General features: G+C 46.3%; 1 protein-coding gene across 8 annotated transcripts in view; it reads right to left on the bottom strand.

Annotated features, from left to right (window-relative positions):
- The window catches only part of LOC149975354 (islet cell autoantigen 1-like protein), a 61,998-nt gene that overhangs the window by 13,940 nt on the left and 22,554 nt on the right, over nucleotides 1-25,504 (bottom strand). For 7 of the 8 annotated variants that reach the window (XM_090206970.1, XM_090206973.1, XM_090206972.1 and 4 more), the window contains 6 exons: nucleotides 23,711-23,909; nucleotides 23,495-23,620; nucleotides 22,893-22,991; nucleotides 21,979-22,064; nucleotides 9,596-9,639; nucleotides 8,125-8,193 (listed from right to left, as the gene is read on the bottom strand). In XM_090206970.1, coding sequence (XP_090063096.1) covers nucleotides 8,125-8,193; nucleotides 9,596-9,639; nucleotides 21,979-22,064; nucleotides 22,893-22,991; nucleotides 23,495-23,620; nucleotides 23,711-23,909 — 623 coding nt within the window. The remainder of the gene's footprint in view (nucleotides 1-8,124; nucleotides 8,194-9,595; nucleotides 9,640-21,978; nucleotides 22,065-22,892; nucleotides 22,992-23,494; nucleotides 23,621-23,710; nucleotides 23,910-25,504) is intronic. The other variant, XM_090206975.1, reaches the window with a different exon arrangement.

Raw genomic sequence — 25,504 nt, 5'->3', positions numbered from 1 at the left:
CATGCACAAATTAGATCTCCTAACCGACTAGCCAAAACTATTGTTTGTTAAGAAATTTGTGTAGTGATTTGAATGTTTTAATGACTCCAACCTAAATGGATGTAAACTTCCGACTTCAACTGTATGTCAGAATGCTGTTCATTGATTACAGCTCAGCATTCAACACCATAGTACCCTCCAAGCTCATCTTCAAGCTGGAGGCCCTGGCCTCAACCCCGCCCTGTGCAACTGGGTCCTGGACTTTCTGACGGGCCGCCCCCAGATGGTGAAGGTAGGAAACAACATCTCCACTTTGCTGACCCTCAACACTGGGGCCCCACAAGGGTGCGTGCTCAGCCCCCTCCTGTACTCCCTGTTCACCCACGACTGCGTGGCCAAGCACGCCTCCAACTCAATCATCAAGTTTGCAGATGACACAACATTAGTGGGCTTGATTACCAATAACGACGAGACAGCCTTCAGGGAGGATGTGAGGGCACTCGGAGTGTGGTGTCAGGAAAACAACCTCTCACTCAACGTAAACAAAACAAAGGAGATGACTGTGGACTTCAGGAAACCTTTGACAGCTCTTTGGTCTTGGCCATAGTGGAGTTTGGAGTGTGACTGTTTGAGGTTGTGGACACATGTCTTTTATACTGATAACAAGTTCAAACAGGTGCCATTAATACAGGTAATGAGTGGAGGACAGAGGAGCCTCTTAAAGAAGAAGTTACAGGTCTGTGAGAGCCAGAAATCTTGAATAATATACATCAGGGTCTGGTATGTAACTAGTAGAAAACACCTCTGAACAATATACATCAGGGTCTGGTATGTAACTAGTATAATATACATCAGGGTCTGGTATGTAACTAGTAGAAAACACCTCTGAATAATATACATCAGGGTCTGGTATGTAACTAGTATAATATACATCAGGGTCTGGTATGTAACTAGTATAATATACATCAGGGTCTGGTATGTAACTAGTATAATATACATCAGGGTCTGGTATGTAACTAGTAGAAAACACCTCTGAATAATATACATCAGGGTCTGGTATGTAACTAGTATAATATACATCAGGGTCTGGTATGTAACTAGTATAATATACATCAGGGTCTGGTATGTAACTAGTATAATATACATCAGGGTCTGGTATGTAACTAGTATAATATACATCAGGGTCTGGTATGTAACTAGTATAATATACATCAGGGTCTGGTATGTAACTAGTAGAAAACACCTCTGAACAATATACATCAGGGTCTGGTATGTAACTAGTAGAAAACACCTCTGAACAATATACATCAGGGCCTGGTATGTAACTAGTATAATATACATCAGGGTCTGGTATGTAACTAGTATAATATACATCAGGGTCTGGTATGTAACTAGTATAATATACATCAGGGTCTGGTATGTAACTAGTATAATATACATCAGGGTCTGGTATGTAGCTAGTAGAAAACACCTCTGAATAATATACATCAGGGTCTGGTATGTAGCTAGTAGAAAACACCTCTGAACAATATACATCAGGGTCTGGTATGTAACTAGTAGAAAACACCTCTGAACAATATACATCAGGGCCTGGTATGTAACTAGTATAATATACATCAGGGTCTGGTATGTAACTAGTATAATATACATCAGGGTCTGGTATGTAACTAGTATAATATACATCAGGGTCTGGTATGTAACTAGTAGAAAACACCTCTGAACAATATACATCAGGGCCTGGTATGTAACTAGTATAATATACATCAGGGTCTGGTATGTAACTAGTATAATATACATCAGGGTCTGGTATGTAACTAGTATAATATACATCAGGGTCTGGTATGTAACTAGTATAATATACATCAGGGTCTGGTATGTAGCTAGTAGAAAACACCTCTGAATAATATACATCAGGGTCTGGTATGTAACTAGTATAATATACATCAGGGTCTGGTATGTAACTAGTATAATATACATCAGGGTCTGGTATGTAACTAGTAGAAAACACCTCTGAATAATATACATCAGGGTCTGGTATGTAACTAGTATAATATACATCAGGGTCTGGTATGTAACTAGTATAATATACATCAGGGTCTGGTATGTAACTAGTATAATATACATCAGGGTCTGGTATGTAACTAGTAGAAAACACCTCTGAACAATATACATCAGGGTCTGGTATGTAACTAGTATAATATACATCAGGGTCTGGTATGTAACTAGTATAATATACATCAGGGTCTGGTATGTAACTAGTATAATATACATCAGGGTCTGGTATGTAACTAGTATAATATACATCAGGGTCTGGTATGTAACTAGTATAATATACATCAGGGTCTGGTATGTAACTAGTATAATATACATCAGGGTCTGGTATGTAACTAGTAGAAAACACCTCTGAATAATATACATCAGGGTCTGGTATGTAACTAGTATAATATACATCAGGGTCTGGTATGTAACTAGTATAATATACATCAGGGTCTGGTATGTAACTAGTAGAAAACACCTCTGAATAATATACATCAGGGTCTGGTATGTAACTAGTATAATATACATCAGGGTCTGGTATGTAACTAGTATAATATACATCAGGGTCTGGTATGTAACTAGTATAATATACATCAGGGTCTGGTATGTAACTAGTAGAAAACACCTCTGAACAATATACATCAGGGTCTGGTATGTAACTAGTATAATATACATCAGGGTCTGGTATGTAACTAGTAGAAAACACCTCTGAACAATATACATCAGGGTCTGGTATGTAACTAGTATAATATACATCAGGGTCTGGTATGTAACTAGTATAATATACATCAGGGTCTGGTATGTAACTAGTATAATATACATCAGGGTCTGGTATGTAACTAGTATAATATACATCAGGGTCTGGTATGTAACTAGTATAATATACATCAGGGTCTGGTATGATCCCAGTAGAAAACACCTCTGAATAATATACATCAGGGTCTGGTATGTATCATCATCGGTGCTGGCTGTACTGAGATGCCCACTGAGGTCACACAGGGCTGGGGAACAGGAGGATGGTTAGAGAGGACAGGGTTGGGGTACAGGAGGATGGTTAGAGAGGACAGGGTTGGGGTACAGGAGGATGGTTAGAGAGGACAGGGTTGGGGTACAGGGGGATGGTTAGAGAGGACAGGGTTGGGGTACAGGAGGATGGTTAGAGAGGACAGGGTTGGGGTACAGGAGGATGGTTAGAGAGGACAGGGTTGGGGTACATGGGGATGGTTAGAGAGGACAGGGTTGGGGTACAGGGGGATGGTTAGAGAGGACAGGGTTGGGGTACAGGGGGATGGTTAGAGAGGACAGGGTTGGGGTACAGGAGGATGGTTAGAGAGGACAGGGTTGGGGTACAGGGGGATGGTTAGAGAGGACAGGGTTGGGGTACAGGGGGATGGTTAGAGAGGACAGGGTTGGGGTACAGGAGGATGGTTAGAGAGGACAGGGTTGGGGTACAGGAGGATGGTTAGAGAGGACAGGGTGTACAGGAGGATATACTAGAGGAAGTAGGACACTATGTTGTCAACTCTTCCCTGGTCCTTAGTGTACTAGAGGAAGTAGGACACTATGTTGTCAACTCTTCCCTGGTCCTTAGTGTACTAGAGGAAGTAGGACACTATGTTGTCAACTCTTCCCTGGTCCTTAGTGAGGAAGTAGGACACTATGTTGTCAACTCTTCCCTGGTCCTTAGAGAGGAAGTAGGACACTATGTTGTCAACTCTTCCCTGGTACTTAGAGAGGAAGTAGGACACTATGTTGTCAACTCTTCCCCTGGTCCTTAGAGAGGAAGTAGGGCACTATGTTGTCAACTCTTCCCTGGTCCTTAGAGAGGAAGTAGGACACTATGTTGTCAACTCTTCCCTGGTCCTTAGAGAGGAAGTAGGACACTATGTTGTCAACTCTTCCCTGGTCCTTAGAGAGGAAGTAGGACACTATGTTGTCAACTCTTCCCTGGTCCTTAGTATACTAGAGGAAGTAGTGCACTATGTTGTCAACTCTTCCCTGGTCATTAGAGAGGAAGTAGTGCACTATGTTGTCAACTTTTCCCTGGTCCTTAGAGAGGAAGTAGGACACTATGTTGTCAACTCCTCCCTGGTCCTTAGAGAGGAAGTAGGGCACTATGTTGTCAACTCTTCCCTGGTCCTTAGAGAGGAAGTAGGACACTATGTTGTCAACTCTTCCCTGGTCCTTAGAGAGGAAGTAGGGCACTATGTTGTCAACTCTTCCCTGGTCCTTAGAGAGGAAGTAGGGCACTATGTTGTCAACTCTTCCCTGGTCCTTAGTGTACTAGAGGAAGTAGGACACTATGTTGTCAACTCTTCCCTGGTCCTTAGTGTACTAGAGGAAGTAGGGCACTATGTTGTCAACTCTTCTCCTGGTCCTTAGTGTACTAGAGGAAGTAGGACACTATTTTGTCAACTCTTCCCTGGTCCTTAGTGAGGAAGTAGGACACTATGTTGTCAACTCTTCCCTGGTCCTTAGAGAGGAAGTAGGGCACTATGTTGTCAACTCTTCTCCTGGTCCTTAGTGTACTAGAGGAAGTAGTGCACTATGTTGTCAACTATTCCCTGGTCCTTAGTGTACTAGAGGAAGTAGTGCACTATGTTGTCAACGCTTCCCTGGTCATTAGTGTACTAGAGGAAGTAGTACACTATGTTTTCTGGTAAAATAATGTATATTAGGGTTAGGGGTTAAAGGTTAGGGGTTAGAGGTCAGGGGTTAGAGGTAGGGTTAGGGGTAGGATTAGGGGTTAGAGGTTAAGGGGTTAGAGGTAGGGTTAGGAGTTAGGGCCCTATAAAATATGTCATGTATATTTTCCCAAATTCATTTTTTTCAGTTTTATTTTTCCTGGTTTTAGATGTTTTAGATTTTCACTCTCAAAATTACAGTTGTTCAACAAAATGGGATGTTCTGAGTCCATGCTGAAATCACAGAACACAATTACTTTAGGTCTGGAAGACCTTTTGTGTAATTCCCCTTTAATTGCGCATCTGGCCCTTTAATTGTGCATCTGGCCCTTTAATTGTGCATCTGGCCCTTTAATTGCGCATCTGGTCCTTTAATTGCGCATCTGGCCCTTTAATTGCGCATCTGGCCCTTTAATTGCGCATCTGGCCCTTTAATTGTGCATCTGGCCCTTTAATTGCGCATCTGGTCCTTTAATTGCGCATCTGGCCCTTTAATTGCGCATCTGGCCCTTTAATTGCGCATCTGGCCCTTTAATTGCGCATCTGGTCAGTGAGGGATGTTCCATCTAATGTGCCGGTCTGGTGATGGTTCTGTACTGCTGCTGCTCATTTCATGGAAAAGTTTGGAAATAACAAATAATAGATACAAATGATCTACGTCCTCGTGATCTACGTCCTCGTGATCTACGTCCTCGTGATCTACGTCCTCGTGATCTACGTCCTCGTGATATACGTCCTCGTGATATACGTCCTCGTGATCTACGTCCTCGTGATCTACGTCCTCATGATGTACGTCCTCATGATATACGTCCTCATGATATACTTCTGCCAGGTAAAACTACTTTATAGTTAACATTTAACTGAGAAGGTTTTGGGGAAATATTTCTGTCAACCCACAAGACGGTTATGACATCAACTGACTACACATGGAGTGATAGACAAACACGCTCCATGCAGACAGACAGACAGACAGACAGACAGACAAACACGCTCCATGCAGACAGACAGACAGACAGACAGACAAACACGCTCCATGCAGACAGACAGACAGACAGACAGACAGACAGACAGACAAACACGCTCCATGCAGACAGACAGACAGACAAACACGCTCCATGCAGACAGACAGACAGACAGACAGACAGACAGACAGACAGACACGCTCCATGCAGACAGACAGACAGACAGACAGACAGGACAAACACGCTCCATGCAGACAGACAGACAGACAGACAGACACACTCCATGCAGACAGACAGACAGACAGACAGGACAAACACGCTCCATGCAGACAAACAGACAGACAGACAGACAGACAAACACGCTCCATGCAAACAGACAGACAGACAGACAGGACAAACAAACACGCTCCACACAGACAGAAAGACAGACACGCTCCACACAGGCAGACAGATAGACAGACACGCTCCACACAGGCAGACAGACAGACAAACACGCTCCACGCAGACAGACAGACAGACAGACAGAGACAGACACGCTCCACACAGGCAGACAGATAGACAGACACGCTCCACGCAGACAGACAGACACGCTCCACACAGGCAGACAGACAGACAGACACGCTCCACACAGACAGACAGACAGACAAACACGCTCCACACAGACAGACAGACAGACACGCTCCATGCAGACAGACAGACACGCTCCACACAGGCAGACAGACAGACAAACATGCTCCACACAGACAGACAGACAGACAGACAGACAGACAGACACGCTCCACACAGGCAGACAGACACGCTCCACACAGACAGACAGGCAGACAGACAGACAAACATGCTCCACACAGACAGACAGACACGCTCCACGCAGACAGACAGGCAGACAGACACGCTCCACACAGACAGACAGACACGCTCCACGCAGACAGACAGGCAGACAGACACGCTCCACGCAGACAGACAGGCAGACAGACACGCTCCACACAGACAGACAGACACGCTCCACGCAGACATACAGGCAGACAGACACTCTCCACACAGGCAGACAGACAGACAGACACGCTCCACACAGGCAGACAGACAGACAGACAGACAGACACGCTCCACACAGGCAGACAGACAGAGAGATAGACAGACACGCTTCACACAGACAGGCAGACAAACACGCTCCACGCAGACAGACAGACACGCTCCACGCAGACAGACAGGCAGACAGACAGACAGACAGGCAGGCAGGCAGACAGACACGCTCCACACAGTCAGACAGACAGACAGATAGACAGGCAGACAGACACGCTCCACACAGACAGACAGACAGGCTCCACACAGACAGACAGGCAGATAGACAAACACGCTCTACACAGACAGACATGCAGACAGACACGCCCCACACAGACAGACAGGCAGACAGATATACAGGCAGACAGACACGCTTCACACAGACAGACAGGCAGACAGACACGCCCCACACAGACAGACAGACAGGCAGACAGACAGACAGGCTCCACACAGACAGGCAGACAGACAGATATACAGGCAGACAGACACGCTCCACACAGACAGACAGGCAGACAGACACGCTCCACAGAGACAGGCAGACAAACACGCTCCACACAGACAGACAGATAGACAGACAGGCAGACAGACACGCTCCACACAGACAGACAGGCAGACAGACAAACACGCTCCACACAGACAGACAGGCAGACAGACACGTTCCACACAGACAGACAGACAGACAGGCAGACAGACAGACAGACCACCCTCCACACTGACAGACAGGCAGACAGACAAACACGCTCCACATAGACAGACAGACAGACACGCTCCACACAGACAGACAGACAGACAGGCAGACAGACAGGCAGACAGACACGCTCCACACAGACAGACAGACAGACAGACAGGCAGACAGACAGACCACCCTCCACACTGACAGACAGGCAGACAGGCAGACAGACAAACACGCTCCACACAGACAGACAGGCAGATAGACAAACACGCTCCACACAGACAGACAGACAGGCAGACAGACAGGCAGACACGCTCCACGCAGACAGACAGACAGGCAGACAGATAAACAGGCAGACAGACACGCTACATACAGTAGTTTGGCTAGCTACTCATAGGTGGGCTGGTAATTAACACTAACCCTTAACCCTAACCCTTAACCCTAAACCTTAACCCCTAACCCTTAACCCTAACCCCTAACCCTAAACCCTAAACCCCTATCCCTAAACACTAACCCTTAACCCCTAACCTCTAACTCTAACCCCTAACCCTGTCCCCTAACCCTTAACCCTAACCTGCTGGAGACCCCTGGTGTATGGAAAAACCTCAACACTTAGATACCTTTTACAATTACAATTATCAAAATATAAAGTGAATAAGGACTAGCTTCTGCACAGAACAATTACATAAAGAATCACAACACGCATGTACACAAACATACACACACGTACCAGAGTCCAGACTAGCACACAGAGAGCTTTCACTGATGTGGCTCTGTCCATCAGCAGCATGGAAGGGGCCTGTAAAGGAAACCACATCAAGTACATCATGTCATTCCAGTCCACTAAACATGTTATAGCCTATCTAGCCCAGTAGGGGTCAGTATATAATGTAATGTTATAGTATATCTAATCCAGTAGGGGTCAGTATATAATGTAATGTTATAGTATATCTAATCCAGTAGGGGTCAGGATACAATGTAATGTTATAGCATATCTAGCCCAGTAGGGGTCAGTATATAATGTAATGTTATAGTATATCTAACCTGTCTCAGCCTCCAGTATTTATGCTGCAGTAGTTTGTGTCGGGGGGCTAGGGTCAGTTTGTTATATCTGGAGTACTTCTCTTGTCTTATCCGGTGTCCTGTGTGAATTTAAGTGTGCTCTCTCTAATTCTCTCTTTCTCTCTCTCTCGGAGGACCTGAGCCCTAGGACCATGCCTCAGGACTACCTGACATGATGACTCCTTGCTGTCCCCAGTCCACCTGGCCGTGCTGCTGCTCCAGTTTCAACTGTTCTGCCTTATTATTATTGGACCATGCTGGTCATTTATGAACATTTGAACATCTTGACCATGTTTTGTTATAATCTCCACCCGGCACAGGCAGAAGAGGACTGGCCACCCCACATAGCCTGGTTCCTCTCTAGGTTTCTTCCTAGGTTTTGGCCTTTCTAGGGAGTTTTTCCTAGCCACCGTGCTTCTACACCTGCATTGCTTGCTGTTTGGGGTTTTAGGCTGGGTTTCTGTACAGCACTTTGAGATATCAGCTGATGTACGAAGGGCTATATAAATAAATTTGATTTGATTTGAGTAGGGGTCAGTGTATAATGTAATGTTATAGTATATCTAGCCCAGTAGGGGTCAGTATATAATGTAATGTTATAGTATAGATAACCCAGTAGGGGTCAGTAGGGGTCAGTATATAATGTAATGTTATAGTATAGATAACCCAGTAGGGGTCAGTATATAATGTAATGTTATAGTATATATAACCCAGTAGGGGTCAGTAGGGGTCAGTATATAATGTAATGTTATAGTATATCTAACCAAGTAGGGGTCAGTATATAATGTAATGTTATAGCATAACTAACCCAGTAGGGGTCAGTAGGGGTCAGTAGGTGTCAGTAATGGTCAGTATATAATGTAATGTTATAGTATATATAACCCAGTAGGGGTCAGTAGGGGTCAGTATATAATATAATGTTATAGTATATCTAGCCCAGTAGAGGTCAGTATATAATGTAATGTTATAGCATAACTAACCCAGTAGGGGTCAGTATATAATGTAATGTTATAGCATAACTAACCCAGTAGGTGTCAGTTGGGGTCAGTAGGGGTCAGTAGGGGTCAGTATATAATGTAATGTTATAGCATAACTAACCCAGTAGGGGTCAGTAGGGGTCAGTAGGGGTCAGTACGTACCAGAGGCTGATTCTGATGGCTTCTCTTCATCCAGAGAGACCAGACTGAGAGGAGAGAAAGGATATTTTGGTTATTTTATTAGGATCCCCATTAGCTGTTGTGAAAGCAGCAGCTACTCTTCCTGGGGTCCACACAAAACATGACATAAGAACATTAATAAACAAGAAGAGCTCAAGGACAGAACTACACTGAACAAAAAAATACTGAACAAAAATAAATTGGCCCCATGTTTCATGAGCTGAAATAAAAGATCCCGCAAATTTTCCATAAGCACAAAAAGCTTTCTGTCCAATTTTATGCACAAATTCGTTGACATCCCTGATTGTGAACATTTCTCCTTTGCCAAGATAATCCACCTGACAGGTGTGGAATATCAAGAAGCTGATTAAAAAGCCTGATCATTACACAGATGCTACATGTGCTGGGGACCATACAAGGCCACTCTGAAATGTGCGTTTTTTTCACACAACACAATGCCACAGATGTCAACATTTTTTAGGGAGTGTGCAATTGGCATGCTGACTGCAGGAATGTCCACTGATTGAATGTTCATTTCTCTACCATAAATGTTTTTCAACATTGTTTCAGAGAACTTGGGGTTATGGTTTTGGCCGGCATAAGCTACGGACATGAACACAATTGAATTTTATCAGTGGCAATTTGAATGCACAGAGATACCGTGACAAGATCCTGAGTCCCATTGTCTTGCCATTCCTCCGCCACCATCACCTCATGTTTCAGCATGATAATACACAGCCCCATGTAGCAAGGATCTGTACACTTCCTGGAAGCTGAAAATGTCCCAGTTATTCCATGGCCTGCAAACTCACCAGACATGTCATCCATTGAGCATGTTGGGGATGCTCTGGATAGACGTGAACGACAGAATGTTACAGTTCCCGCCAATATCCAGCAACTTCGCACAGCCATTGAAGAGGAGTGGGACAACATTCCACAGGCCAGAATCAACAGCCGGATCAACTCTATGAGAAGGAGATGTCGCGCTGCATGAGGCAAATGGTGGTCACACCAGATACTGACTGGTTTTCTGATCCATACCCCTACTTTAAAAACCCCCATCTGTGACCCACAGATGCATGTCTGTATTCCCAGTCATGTGAAATCCATAGATTAGGGCCTAATGGATTTATTTACATTGACTGTACCTCAGTAAAATCATGTTGTGTTTATATTTTTTGTAAATGTATAAACAGCACACACAGCCTACATACATAAAATATCTAGGTTAAATAGGGGAGAGATTGTTCTGGATTTGGGGACTGTGAAAAGACCCCTGGTGGTATGTCTGGTGGGGTAAGTGTGTATGTCAGAGCTAGGGTTGGAAAGGGTCAGAACGTTCTGGTAAATATCCTGAATTTTTATGGAAGTTTTCCATGGGAAGTTCATCCCCGGAATTTGGGGAATTTTGCTTAACTTCATCAAAAAAGTAACAGCTTAGTTAACAGTGAACCTTCTAACATATTTTGGTTAAACTCTCCCCAATTCAATGGAATTGCAACCCTCTGCATGCACAGTGCATTTTTCCATCACATGTACAGCTGATCCTCAAGATCTTACACACTAATGAGATGCTAATGAACCCACACTACTACACCGTCTGAGCAAAGAACTACATGCTTTCTGGTAAGTTTTGATTACAATACTGGGTGAGGTGAATATATTTTATATGACATACCTGATTTTGCTTGAGCCTGCTAACTGAGGAGTGTTAATGCACCTGTTTCCATACATGTTTGTATCTTACAAAGGAGTTGTTTAATCTAACTGCTTAACTATTTATCTGCACATGGAATTGTATTTGTTTTTTTTTAAACTATTTTTTCTAATCTTTACAGGAAAATGCCACAGGCACTATCTGATGAGTGGAGACATTTCCCTGCAGCAAATGTAGAAGGAAAAGCTGTGTACATTCGCAAATAATGTGCCAAATCATATGTGAAGAATGCAACAAAGATGCAGAGTCATCTGGCCAAGTGCATAAAGTTCCCTCAGCGCTCACAACAAGCAACCTCTGACAAAAGTCCCTCTACTTCTGTTCGAGGTGTAAAGGATGAATCAGACACCTTATCGATAGAAACAGCTCATGGTCCTCCTGGAATCCGAAGTGTTTTTGACTCAATGGAGGAACGTAGTCAGAGAAATGTTGATGAATGTCTTGCTCGAGCTGTGTATGGTTCACCTCTGGTGCTCACAGGCAATGTGTATTGGAAGACATTTCTGAGTGTTCTTCTCCCAGCACACACCCCTCCAACCAGACATGCATTATCTACTAATTTGCTGGATGCAGAGTTCAACAGAGTTCAAGTGAAGGTCAAGCAAATCATAGGGAAAACAGACTATTACAATCATCTCTGATTGGTGGGCGAATGTTTGTGGACAAGGAATAATTTAACTACATCATCTCCACCCTCAACCAGTATTCTACAAGAGCACAGACACAAGGGAGAACAGACACACCGGTCTCTACATTGCAGATGAGCTGAAGGCAGTCATCAATGACCTTGGACCACAGAAGGTATTTGCACTGGTGACAGACAATGCTGCGAACATGAAGGCTGCTCGATCTAAAGTGGAGTCTTACCCTCACATCACACCCATTCGCTGTACTGTTCATGCATTGAATCTGCTCCCCAAGACATCATGACACTAAAAACAATGGAAACACTCTGCAAGAGAGCCAAGGAAATGGTTAGGTATGTGAAGGATCATCAAGTTATAGCAGCAATCTACCTCACCAAGCAAAGTGAGAAGAATAAGAGCACCACATTGAAGCTGCCCAGCAACACCCGTTGGGATGGTGTTGTCATCATGTTTGACAGTCTCCTGGAGGGGAAGTAGTCTCTCCAAGAAATGGCCATATCCCAGTCTGCCGATATGGACAGCCCCATCAAGAGGATCCTCCTGGATGATGTATTTTGGGAGAGAGTGGTAAGCAGCCTGAAACTCCTGAAACCTATAGCAGTAGCCATTGCACAGATTGAGGGAGGCATTGCCATCCTGCTTGCAGATGTAAGAGAAGAAATCCGTACTGCCCTGCCCACTTCACTGTTGCTCCAATCAGAGGAAACTGCAGTTCTGAAATACATCAAAAAGCGTGAAGACTTCTGCCTGAAGCCCAAACACGCCGCAGCGTACATGTTGGACCCCAAGTATGCTGGCAAGAGCATCCTGTCTGGTGCAGAGATCAACCAGGCCTATGGCGTCATCACTACCGTGTCTCGCCACCTTGGCCTGGATGAGGGCAAGGTTCTTGGCAGTCTGGAGAAGTACACAACCAAGCAAGGGCTTTGGGATGGAGACGCAATATGGCAGTCGCGCCAACATATCTCATCAGCCACCTGGTGGAAGGGACTTTGTGGATCTGAGGCTCTTTCCCCTGTTGCCTCCATCATCCTCCAAATCCCACCAACATCAGCTGCCTCAGAGCACAACTGGTCCTTGTTTGGGAACACACACACCAAAGCACTCAACAGGCTGACCAATACAAGTGTTGAAAAATTGGTGGCCAGCCGGGCAAATTTCAGGCTTTTAGAGCCTGACAACTAGCCATCCTCAACAAGGTTGGAAAGTGACAGTGAAGATGAGGCCTCAGAGTCTGATGTTCAAGAGGTGGACATTGAGGAGGTTCAGGGAGAAGACATGGAAGCCTGAGAGGAAGACAACCAAAGCTTTAGTTCCTAGACTATCATTTTACAGATGTTGAAAACGTTTTTGGGAGATGTGATGGATCATTCAATATTCCCTTTATTTTGTTGTTCAGTGAAATCATCCCATCTGAAGAGTCAACTCATTTAATTACATTTAAATTCATAACAAATGTTTTTTTTAAGTATTTCTATTGGAAGGATTTCATATTTTGCAATTATGTCACCTAATGATAAGGTCTATGTGTCTGTCTCCATATGATATGGTAAATATATCGAATGCAAAAAGCATCTACATTTAAATAGTATTAATATAAATGTGCATATATTTCTGTTAATTCCCATTTATTCCTGTTAATTCCCTTGGAATATTTCCACCTCTGAATATTCCCCAAAATGTGCAACCCTAGAGCTGTGAGTAACCCTAGAGCTGTGTGTAACCCTAGAGCTGTGTGTAACCCTAGAGCTGTGAGTAACCCTAGAGCTGTGAGTAACCCTAGAGCTGTGTGTAACCCTAGAGCTGTGTGTAACCCTAGAGCTGTGAGTAACCCTAGAGCTGTGAGTAACCCTAGAGCTGTGTGTAACCCTAGAGCTGTGTGTAACCCTAGAGCTGTGTGTAACCCTAGAGCTGTGTGTAACCCTAGAGCTGTGTGCAACCCTAGAGCTGTGTGTAACCCTAGAGCTGTGTGTAACCCTAGAGCTGTGTGTAACCCTAGAGCTGTGTGTAACCCTAGAGCTGTGTGTAACCCTAGAGCTGTGAGTAACCCTAGAGCTGTGTGTAACCCTAGAGCTGTGTGTAACCCTAGAGCTGTGAGTAACCCTAGAGCTGTGTGTAACCCTAGAGCTGTGTGTAACCCTAGAGCTGTGTGTAACCCTAGAGCTGTGAGTAACCCTAGAGCTGTGAGTAACCCTAGAGCTGTGTGTAACCCTAGAGCTGTGTGTAACCCTAGAGCTGTGAGTAACCCTAGAGCTGTGTGTAACCCTAGAGCTGTGTGTAACCCTAGAGCTGTGTGTAACCCTAGAGCTGTGTGCAACCCTAGAGCTGTGTGTAACCCTAGAGCTGTGTGTAACCCTAAGGCTGTGTGTAACCCTAGAGCTGTGTGTAACCCTAGAGCTGTGTGTAACCCTAGAGATGTGTGTAACCCTAGTGCTGTGTGTAACCCTAGAGCTGTGAGTAACCCTAGAGCTGTGTGTAACCCTAGAGCTGTGTGTAACCCTAGAGCTGTGTGTAACCCTAGAGCTGTGTGTAACCCTAGAGCTGTGTGTAACCCTAGAGCTGTGAGTAACCCTAGAGCTGTGTGTAACCCTAGAGCTGTGTGTAACCCTAGAGCTGTGTGTAACCCTAGTCAGTGCAACCCTAGAGCTGTGAGTAACCCTAGAGCTGTGTGTAACCCTAGAGCTGTGAGTAACCCTAGAGCTGTGTGTAACCCTAGAGCTGTGTGTAACCCTAGAGCTGTGTGTAACCCTAGAGCTGTGTGCAACCCTAGAGCTGTGTGTAACCCTAGAGCTGTGTGTAACCCTAAGGCTGTGTGTAACCCTAGAGCTGTGTGTAACCCTAGAGCTGTGTGTAACCCTAGAGATGTGTGTAACCCTAGTGCTGTGTGTAACCCTAGAGCTGTGAGTAACCCTAGAGCTGTGTGTAACCCTAGAGCTGTGTGTAACCCTAGAGCTGTGTGTAACCCTAGAGCTGTGTGTAACCCTAGAGCTGTGAGTAACCCTAGAGCTGTGTGTAACCCTAGAGCTGTGTGTAACCCTAGAGCTGTGTGTAACCCTAGAGCTGTGTGTAACCCTAGTCAGTGCAACCCTAGAGCTGTGAGTAACCCTAGAGCTGTGTGTAACCCTAGAGCTGTGAGTAACCCTAGAGCTGTGTGTAACCCTAGAGCTGTGTGTAACCCTAGAGCTGTGAGTAACCCTAGAGCTGTGTGTAACCCTAGAGCTGTGAGTAACCCTAGAGCTGTGTGTAACCCTAGAGCTGTGTGTAACCCTAGAGCTGTGTGTAACCCTAGAGCTGTGAGTAACCCTAGAGCTGTGTGTAACCCTAGAGCTGTGTGTAACCTTAGTCAGTGCAACCCTAGAGCTGTGAGTAACCCTAGAGCTGTGTGTAACCCTAGAGCTGTGTGTAACCCTAGAGCTGTGTGTAACCCTAGAGCTGTGAGTAACCCTAGAGCTGTGTGTAACCCTAGAGCTGTGAGTAACCCTAGAGCTGTGAGTAACCCTAGAGCTGTGTGTAACCCTAGAGCTGTGTGTAACCCTAGAGCTGTGTGTAACCCTAGAGCTGTGAGTAACCCTAGAGCTGTGTGTAACCCTAGAGCTGTGTGTAACCCTAGTCAGTGCAACCCTAGAGCTGTGAGTAACCCTAGAGCTGTGTGTAACCCTAGAGCTGTAACCCTAGAGCTGTGTGTAACCCTAGAGCTGTGAGTAACCCTAGAGCTGTGTGTAACCCTAGAGCTGTGAGTAACCCTAGAGCTGTGAGTAACCCTAGAGCTGTGTGTAACCCTAGAGCTGTGTGTAACCCTAGAGCTGTGAGTAACCCTAGAGCTGTGTGTAACCCTAGAGCTGTGTGTAACCCTAGAGCTGTGTGCAACCCTAGTCAGTGAAACCCTAGAGCTGTGTGTAACCCTAGAGCTGTGTGTAACCCTAGAGCTGTGTGTAACCCTAGTCAGTGCAACCCTAGAGCTGTGAGTAACCCTAGAGCTGTGTGTAACCCTAGTCAGTGCAACCCTAGAGCTGTGTGTAACCCTAGAGCTGTGTGTAACCCTAGAGCTGTGTGTAACACTAGAGCTGTGTGTAAGTGCAACCCTAGTCAATGCCACCCTAGTCAGTGCCACCTTAGTCAATGCAACCCTAGTCAGTGCCACCCTAGTCAATGCCACCCTAGTCAGTGCCACCCTAGTCAGTGCAACCCTAGTCAGTGCCACCCTAGTCAGTGCCACCCTAGTCAATGCCACCCTAGTCAATGCCACCCTAGTCGGTGCAACCCTAGTCATTGCAACCCTAGTCAATGCAACCCTAGTCAGTGCCACCCTAGTCAGTGCCACACTAGTCAATGCCACCCTAGTCAGTGCCACCCTAGTCATTGCAACCTTAGTCAGTGCCACCCTAGTCAATGCCACCCTAGTCAATGCCACCCTAGTCAGTGCAACCCTAGTCAGTGCAACCCGTCATTGCAACCCTAGTCAATGCAACCCTAGTCAGTGCCACCCTAGTCAGTGCCACACTAGTCAATGCCACCCTAGTCAGTGCCACCCTAGTCAGTGCCACCCTAGTCATTGCCACCCTAGTCATTGCCACCCTAGTCAGTGCCACCCTAGTCAGTGCCACCCTAGTCAGTGCCACCCTAGTCATTGCAACCTTAGTCAGTGCCACCCTAGTCAGTGGCAACCTTAGTCATTGCAACCTTAGTCATTGCAACCTTAGTCATTGCAACCTTAGTCATTGCAACCTTAGTCATTGCAACCTTAGTCAGTGCAACCCTAGTCAATGCAACCCTAGTCAATGCCACCCTAGAGCTGTGTGTAAGTTGATTTTGCAAACAATTTAGTTTCTTATATTAATATCAGCCCTCTGATTACAATGAAGAGCAAGTTGTGCCGCTCTGTTCTGGGCCAGCTGCAGCTTAACTAGGTCTTTCTTTGACGCACTTGACCACATGACTCGACAATAATCAAGATAAGACAAAACTGGAGCCTGCAGGATTTGCTATGAGGGCATGGTTACACGTGGTCTGCAGTTGTGAGGCCGATTGGATGTACTGCCAAATTCTCCAAAACGACGTTGGAGGCGGCAAAGAGTAGAGAAATGCAAATTAAATGATCTAGCAACAGCTCTAGTGGACATTCCTGAAATCAACATGCCAATTGCACGCTCCCTCAAAACTTGAGACATCTGTGGCATTGTGTTTTGTGACTAAACTGTACATTTTAGAGTGGCCTTTTATTGTCCCCAGCACAAGGTGCACCTCATGCTGTTTTAATCAGCTTCTTGATATACCACACCTGTCAGGTGGATGGGTTATCTTGGCAAAGGAGAAATACTCACTAACAACAATGTAAACAAACTTGTGCACAAAATGAGAGAAATAAGCTTTCTGTGCATATGGAACATTTCTGGGATCTTTTATTTCAGCTCCTGAAACATGGGACGAACCCTTAACCTGTTGCATTTTTATTTTTGTTCAGTATAGTTTTAGAGACGTTCAGGACCAGTTTATTACTGGCCACACATTCCAAAACAGACTGCAACTCCTTGTTAAGGGTTTCAGTGACTTCATTAGCTGTGGTTACTGACACGTATATAGTTGAATCATCAGCATACATGGACACACAGGTTTTGTTTAATACCCGTGGTTCCCAAACTAGGGGTCGTGACCCCATATGAAGGTCGCCTGACATGAAAATGAGGTTGCGGGAGAATTTCCAAAATCACCCCCCAAAATTAACCAATATTTAAAAACAAATATATATATTTTGTATCTCAATCATGATGTGGTTAATGTTAAAACATCTGAATGAAAATTGATTTCTAAAAAATACAATTCAACCAGAGTGGCCTTACATGCTGACCAAACCAGACGCCATCAGGACACGCAGGTTGGAATATCAAAACAAACTCTGAGACAATTATATTCATTTGGGGACAGGTCGAAAACCATTAAAGATGTATGGCAATTTAGCTAAATAGATAGCTGTTGCTAGCTCATTTGTCCTGGGATATAAACATTGGGTTGTTATTTTACCTTAAATGCACAAGGTCCTCTACCCGACAATTAATCCACAGATAAAAAGGTCAACTGAGTTCCTTTCTCATCATCTCTCGTCCTTCCTCAGGCTTATTTTTTACTTCTTTGGACTTTATATGGCGGTTGGCAACCAACTTTATTGCTACAACGACTGGAGACTTCATCTTTCAATCACCCACGTGGGCATATACTGCTAAACACCAATGAAGAGATGGCCCGTGGGTATATGCTGCTAAACACCAATGAGGAGATGGCAAGTGGGTATATGCTGCTAAGCACCAATGAGGAGATGGGAGAGGCCGGATTTGCAGCGCGTCACAAATAGGTTCGATTCCGGCGCCGACAGAGATGGCCGCCTCGCTTCGCGTTCCTAGGAAACTATGCAGCATTTAGTTTTTTTACGTGTTATTTCTTACATTGGTACCCCAAGTAATCTTAGGTTTCATTAAATACAGTCGGGAGGAACTACTGAATATAAGAGCAACGTCAACTCACCATCATTACGACCAGGAATATGACTTTCCCGAAGCGGATCCTGTGTTTTGCCCACCACCCAGGACAATGGATCGGATCCTGTGTTTTGCCCACCACCCAGGACAATGGATCGGATCCTGTGTTTTGCCCACCACCCAGGACAATGGATCGGATCCTGTGTTTTGCCCACCACCCAGGACAATGGATCGGATCGTGTGTTTTGCCCACCATCCAGGACAATGGATCGGATCCCAGCCGGTGACCCAAAACAACGACGTTGTAAAAGAGGCAAACAAAGCGTTCTTCTGGTCAGGCTCCGTAGACGGGCACATCGCGCACCACTCCCTAGCATACTACTCGCCAATGTCCAGTCTCTTGACAACAAGGTTGATGAAATCCGAGCAAGGGTAGCATTTGTCGTGGAAAATCGGTTCAAATATAACGCTTACAAGAACTCTGAATTCAATAGGCTTTTAATACAAGAGTATCGCAAGCCGGGATGGTCCGCGGAACTTCCCTCAGTCCATCTGCCACCATTATATCCCAATCTGTACATCCTGCTTGTTCAGCTCGATAACGCCCATATCTGCTTTCAGTCAAGTTATAATGGTGACAGGACCTCTTCATGTCCCAAAAATAATACATGCCTATCTTATGCTATGGGCCCCCTTACGTTCAGCCTGGTGTGTTCTTTGGTATGTCTGTCCTTATTAGGATTTGTAGACTATGTGTCTCTTCTGACATTCCTTCAGCATCTCCATGTCCTAAATATATGTGGCCTATTTCTATAGTCCATCAGTTGGTCATTTGGCTGACCCCCTCCTTTGTATATCCCTCTGACCTTGGTATGTCCAGCTGTCCTAGGCGCCTATGTGTCTCCTTCTCTTCATGTGGTTATTTAAGATCAGCAGACTATGTGTCTCCATCTTTAGTGTGTCCAGTTGCCCTAGGCGCCTATGTGTCGCCTTCCCTTCGTGTGGTCTGTTTTTAGTGTTCAGCTATCCTATACATCTATGTGTTTGTCTATGTGTTTTATTTGCTCCCACACATTCCAGAGAGACATCAGAGACTGTAACGTTCTTTGCTTCACGGAAACACGGCTCACTCGAGAGACGCTATCGGAGTCGGTACGGCCAGCTGGTTTCTTCACGCATTGCGCCGACAGAAACAAGCATCTTTCTGGTAAGAAGAGGGGCAGGGAGGTACGCCTTATGATTAACGAGACGTGGTGTGACCATAACAACATACAGGAACTCAAGTCATTCTGTTCACCTGACTTAGATTTCGTCACAATCAAATGTCGACCACATTATCTACCAAGAGAATTCTCTTCGATTATAATCACAGCCGTATATATTCGTCCCCAAGCAGACACATCGATGGCCCTGAACAAACTTTATTTGACTTTATGCATACTGGAAACCACATATACTGATTCATTGTAGCTGGGGATTTTAACAAGGCTAATCTGAAAACAAGACTCCCTAAATTCTATCAGCCTATCGATTGTACTACCAGGGCTGGTAAAACCCTGGATCATTGTTATTCAAACTTCCGCGACGCATATAAGGCCCTTCCCCGCCCTCCTTTCGGAAAAGCTCACCACGACTCCATTTTGTTGCCTCCAGCCCACAGACAGAAACTAAAACAGGAAGCTCCCGCGCTCAGGTCTATTCAACTCTGGTCCGACCAATCTGATTCCACGCTTCAAGACTGCGTCGATCACGTTGATTGGGATATATTTCGCATTGCGTCCAACAACAACATTGCCGAATACGCTGATTCGGTGAGCGAGTTCATTAGAAAGTGAATTGGCGATGTCGTACCCATAGCAACTATTAAAACATTCCCAAACCAGAAACCGTGGATTGATGGCAGAATTCGCGCGAAACTGAAAGCGCAAACCACTGCTTTTAACCAGGGCAAGGTGACCGGAAACATGACTGAATACAAACAGTGTAGCTATTCCCTCCGCAAGGCAATCAAACAAGCTAAGAGTCAGTATAGAGACAAAGTAGGGTCGCAATTCAACGGCTCAGACACAAGAAGTATGTGGCAGGGTCTACAGTCAATCACAGATTACAAAAATAAAACCAGCCCCGTTGCGGACCAGGATGTCTTGCTCCCAGACAGACAAAATAACTTCTTTGCTCGCTTTGAGGACAATACAGTGCCACTGACACGGCCCGCTACCAAAACCTGAGTACTCTCCTTCACTGCAGCCGACGTGAGTAAAACATTTAAACGTGTTAACCCCCTTAAGGCTGCAGGCCCAGACGGCACCCCAGCCGCGTCCTCAGAGGATGCGCAGACCAGCTGGCTGGTGTGTTTACGGACATATTCAATCAATCCTTATCCCAGTCTGCTGTCCCCTCATGCTTCAAGAGGGCCACCATTGTTCCTGTTCCCAATAAAGCTAAGGTAACTGAGCTAAACGACTACCGCCCCGTAGCACTCACTTCCGTCATCCTGAAGTGCTTTGAGAGACTAGTCAAGGACCATATCACCTCCACCCTACCTAACACCCTAGACCCACTCCAATTTGCTTACCGCCCTAATAGGTCCACAGACGATGTAATCGCCACCACACTGCACACTGCCCTAACCCATCTGGACAAGAGGAATACCTATGTGATAATGCTGTTCATCGACTACAGCTCAGCATTTAACACCATAGTACCCTCCAAACTAGTCATCAAGCTTGAGACCATGGGTCTCGACCCCGCCCTGTGCAACTGGGTACTGGACTTCCTGACTGGCCGCCCCCAGGTGGTGAGAGTAGGTAATAACATCTCCACCCCGCTGATCCTCAACACTGGGGCTCCACAAGGGTGTGTTCTGAGCCCTCTCCTGTACTCCCTGTTCACCCACGACTGCGTGGCCACGCACGCCTCCAACTCAATCATCAAGTTCTATCTCTGGACTAACAGCTATCCACCCTGACTCAGTTCTATCTCTGGACTAACAGCTATCCACCATGACTCAGTTCTATCTCTGGACTAACAGCTATCCACCCTGACTCAGTTCTATCTCTGGACTAACAGCTATCCACCCTGACTCAGTTCTATCTCTGGACTAACAGCTATCCACCCTGACTCAGTTCTATCTCTGGACTAACAGCTATCCACTCTGACTCAGTTCTATCTCTGGACTAACAGCTATCCACCCTGACTCAGTTCTATCTCTGGACTAACAGCTATCCAACATGACTCAGTTCTATCTCTGGACTAACAGCTATCCACCCTGACTCAGTTCTATCTCTGGACTAACAGCTATCCACTCTGACTCAGTTCTATCTCTGGACTAACAGCTATCCACCCTGACTCAGTTCTATCTCTGGACTAACAGCTATCCACTCTGACTCAGTTCTATCTCTGGACTAACAGCTATCCACCCTGACTCAGTTCTATCTCTGGACTAACAGCTATCCACTCTGACTCAGTTCTATCTCCTAAGAGAGGAGTGGAGGACAGGAGATGATGTCAGAGGGACCAGGATGTTCTCACCTGTTACTCTGTATGTCCTTCTCTTTGTTATGGTCCCGGTTGGTTAGGTCTAAATCAGTCAGCTGCTCCAGAGGGTCCCGGAGGTCCTGACAACACACACCATCTACGGTTACAACACACCACACACACACACCCCCCATCTACACACACACACACCCCATCTACACACACACACCCCATCTACGGTTACAAAACACACACCCCATCTACGGTTACAACACACACACACCCCATCTACACACACACACCCCATCTACACACACACACCCCATCTACACACACACACACACACACACCCCATCTACGGTTACAACACACCACATCTACACACACACACCCCCCATCTACACACACACACACCCCATCTACACACACACACCCCATCTACGGTTACAAAACACACACCCCATCTACGGTTACAACACACACACACCCCATCTACACACACACACCCCATCTACACACACACACCCCATCTACACACACACACACACACACACACACACACACACACACACCCCATCTACACACACACACACACACCCTAGCTACACACACACACACACACACACACACACACACCCCATCTACACACACACACACACACCCTAGCTACACACACACACACACACACACACACACACACCCCATCTACGGTTACAACACACTGAGGTGCGAAACACACACACCCCATCTACACACACACACACCCCATCTACACACACACACCCCATCTACGGTTACAACATACTGAGGTGTGAAACACACACACCCCATCTACACACACACACACCCCATCTACACACACACACACCATCTACACACACACACACCATCTATTGTTACAACGCCATGGAAACAAAACAAACAAACACACACACTTGTAATGCACGTACAACCCGTCCCACACGTACCTTGAGAGTGGTGAACTGGTAGGGGACAAAGCCTTTAAAAGACTCATGAATCCCACTCATCACACAGGCGGTCCTCTCCCAGAACTGGAGGAGGGTGATCTGGAAAGAGACTGTATTAACACACACACAGACCACTACTATGCAACGACAGACAGACAGACAGACAGACAGGCAGACAGGCAGACCTGGTAGAACAGAGGGAGGGAGACAGACAGACAGACAGGCAGACCTGGTAGAACAGAGGGAGACAGACAGAAAGACAGACAGACAGACAGGCAGACCTGGTAGAACAGAGGAAGGGAGACAGACAGACAGACAGACAGACAGACAGACAGACAGACCTGGTATGTGCAGAGGGAGGGAGACAGACAGACAGACAGACAGACAGACAGACAGAGACAGAAAAGCAGACAGAAAAGCAGACAGGCAGACCTGGTATGTGCAGAGGGAGGGAGACAGACAGGCAGGCAGACAGACCTGGTATGTGCAGAAGGAGGGAGACAGACAGACAGGCAGACAGACAGATAGGCAAACAGACCTGGTAGAACAGAGGGAGGGAGACAGACAGACAAGCAGACAGACAGACAGATAGGCAGACAGACCTGGTATGTGCAGAGAGAGTGAGACAGCATGTTACAACGGGAGGCTCCCAGCATGTCAACCTTCTGACACACATCGTTCTTTAGCTTCTCAAACAGGTCCTTCGAACCTCTGACCTGGGACTGCACCTGGTGGGCCATACACACAGGTTAACACACACAGTACCTGGTGAACACTACACACAGAACCTGGTGGGCCACACACACAGGGTAACACACCTTGCGGAACTTGTCCAGATGTTTACAGGTGTCCGGGTCGAGTTCCTGAGAGACGTCCTTCATCCAGAGCAGCGCTCCACGGTATTCCGTCCTGGATTTCTCCATCCGGGTCACGGTCAGGAGCGTGTCAGCGATCGCACGCCGCCGAAACGTCTCCACCTCCTGCTCCATCCGGTGTAGGGGCGGGCACAGGACCAGCCTGACATATTAAAATAGCAGATCCAGTATTAACTCTGGGGGTGGGCACAGGACCAGCCTGACATATTAACATAGCAGATCCAGAATTAACTCTGGGGGTGGGCACAGGACTAGCCTGACACAAACATTAACATAGCAGATCTAGTATTAACTCTGGGGGCGGGCACAGGACCAGCCTGACACATAAACATAGCAGATCCAGTATTAACTCTGGGGACAGGCACAGGACCAGCCTGACACATTAACATAGCAGATCCTGTATTAACTCTGGGGGTGGGCACAGGATCAGCCTGACACAAACATTAACATAGCAGATCCAGTATTAACTCTGGGGGCGGGCACAGGACCAGCCTGATATATTAACATAGCAGATCCAGTATTAACTCTGGGGGCGGGCACAGGACCAGCCTGATATATTAACATAGCAGATCCAGTATTAACTCTGGGGGCGGGCACAGGACCAGCCTGACACATTAACATAGCAGATCCAGTATTAACTCTGGGGGTGGGCACAGGACCAGCCTGACACATTAACATAGCAGATCCAGTATTAACTCTGGGGGCGGGCACAGGCCCAGCCTGACACATTAACATAGCAGATCCAGTATTAACTCTGGGGGTGGGCACAGGACCAGCCTGACACATTAACATAACAGATCCAGTATTAACTCTGGGGGCGGGCACAGGACCAGCCTGACACATAAACATAGCAGATCCAGTATTAACTCTGGGGGTGGGCACAGGACCAGCCTGATATATTAACATAGCAGATCCAGTATTAACTCTGGGGGTGGGCCCAGGACCAGCCTGACACAAACATTAACATAGCAGATCCAGTATTAACTCTGGGGGTGGGCACAGGACCAGCCTGACACATTAACATAGCAGATCCAGTATTAACTCTGGGGGTGGGCCCAGGACCAGCCTGACACATTAACATAGCAGATCCAGTATTAACTCTGGGGGTGGGCACAGGACCAGCCTGATATATTAACATTAACATAGCAGATCCAGTATTAACTCTGGGGGCGGGCACAGGACCAGCCTGACACATTAACATTAACATAGCAGATCCAGTATTAACTCTGGGGGTGGGCACAGGACCAGCCTGACACATTAACATAGCAGATCCAGTATTAACTCTGGGGACGGGCACAGGACCAGCCTGACGCATAAACATAGCAGATCCAGTATTAACTCTGGGGACGGGCACAGGACCAGCCTGACGCATAAACATAGCAGATCCAGTATTAACTCTGGGGACGGGCACAGGACCAGCCTGACGCATAAACATAGCAGATCCAGTATTAACTCTGGGGGTGGGCACAGGACCAGCCTGACATATTAACATAGCAGATCCAGTATTAACTCTGGGGGCGGGCACAGGACCAGCCTGACACATTAACATAGCAGATCCAGTATTAACTCTGGGGACGGGCACAGGACCAGCCTGACGCATAAACATAGCAGATCCAGTATTAACTCTGGGGACGGGCACAGGACCAGCCTGACGCATAAACATAGCAGATCCAGTATTAACTCTGGGGACGGGCACAGGACCAGCCTGACGCATAAACATAGCAGATCCAGTATTAA

The sequence above is a fragment of the Oncorhynchus mykiss genome, chromosome 18, assembly GCF_057628025.1.
Source record: "Oncorhynchus mykiss isolate SJ-2025 chromosome 18, ASM5762802v1, whole genome shotgun sequence".
NCBI lineage: Eukaryota > Metazoa > Chordata > Actinopteri > Salmoniformes > Salmonidae > Oncorhynchus > Oncorhynchus mykiss.
The sequence above is the reverse complement of the archived record's forward strand: the minus strand, read 5'-3'. Positions and strand labels throughout refer to the sequence as shown.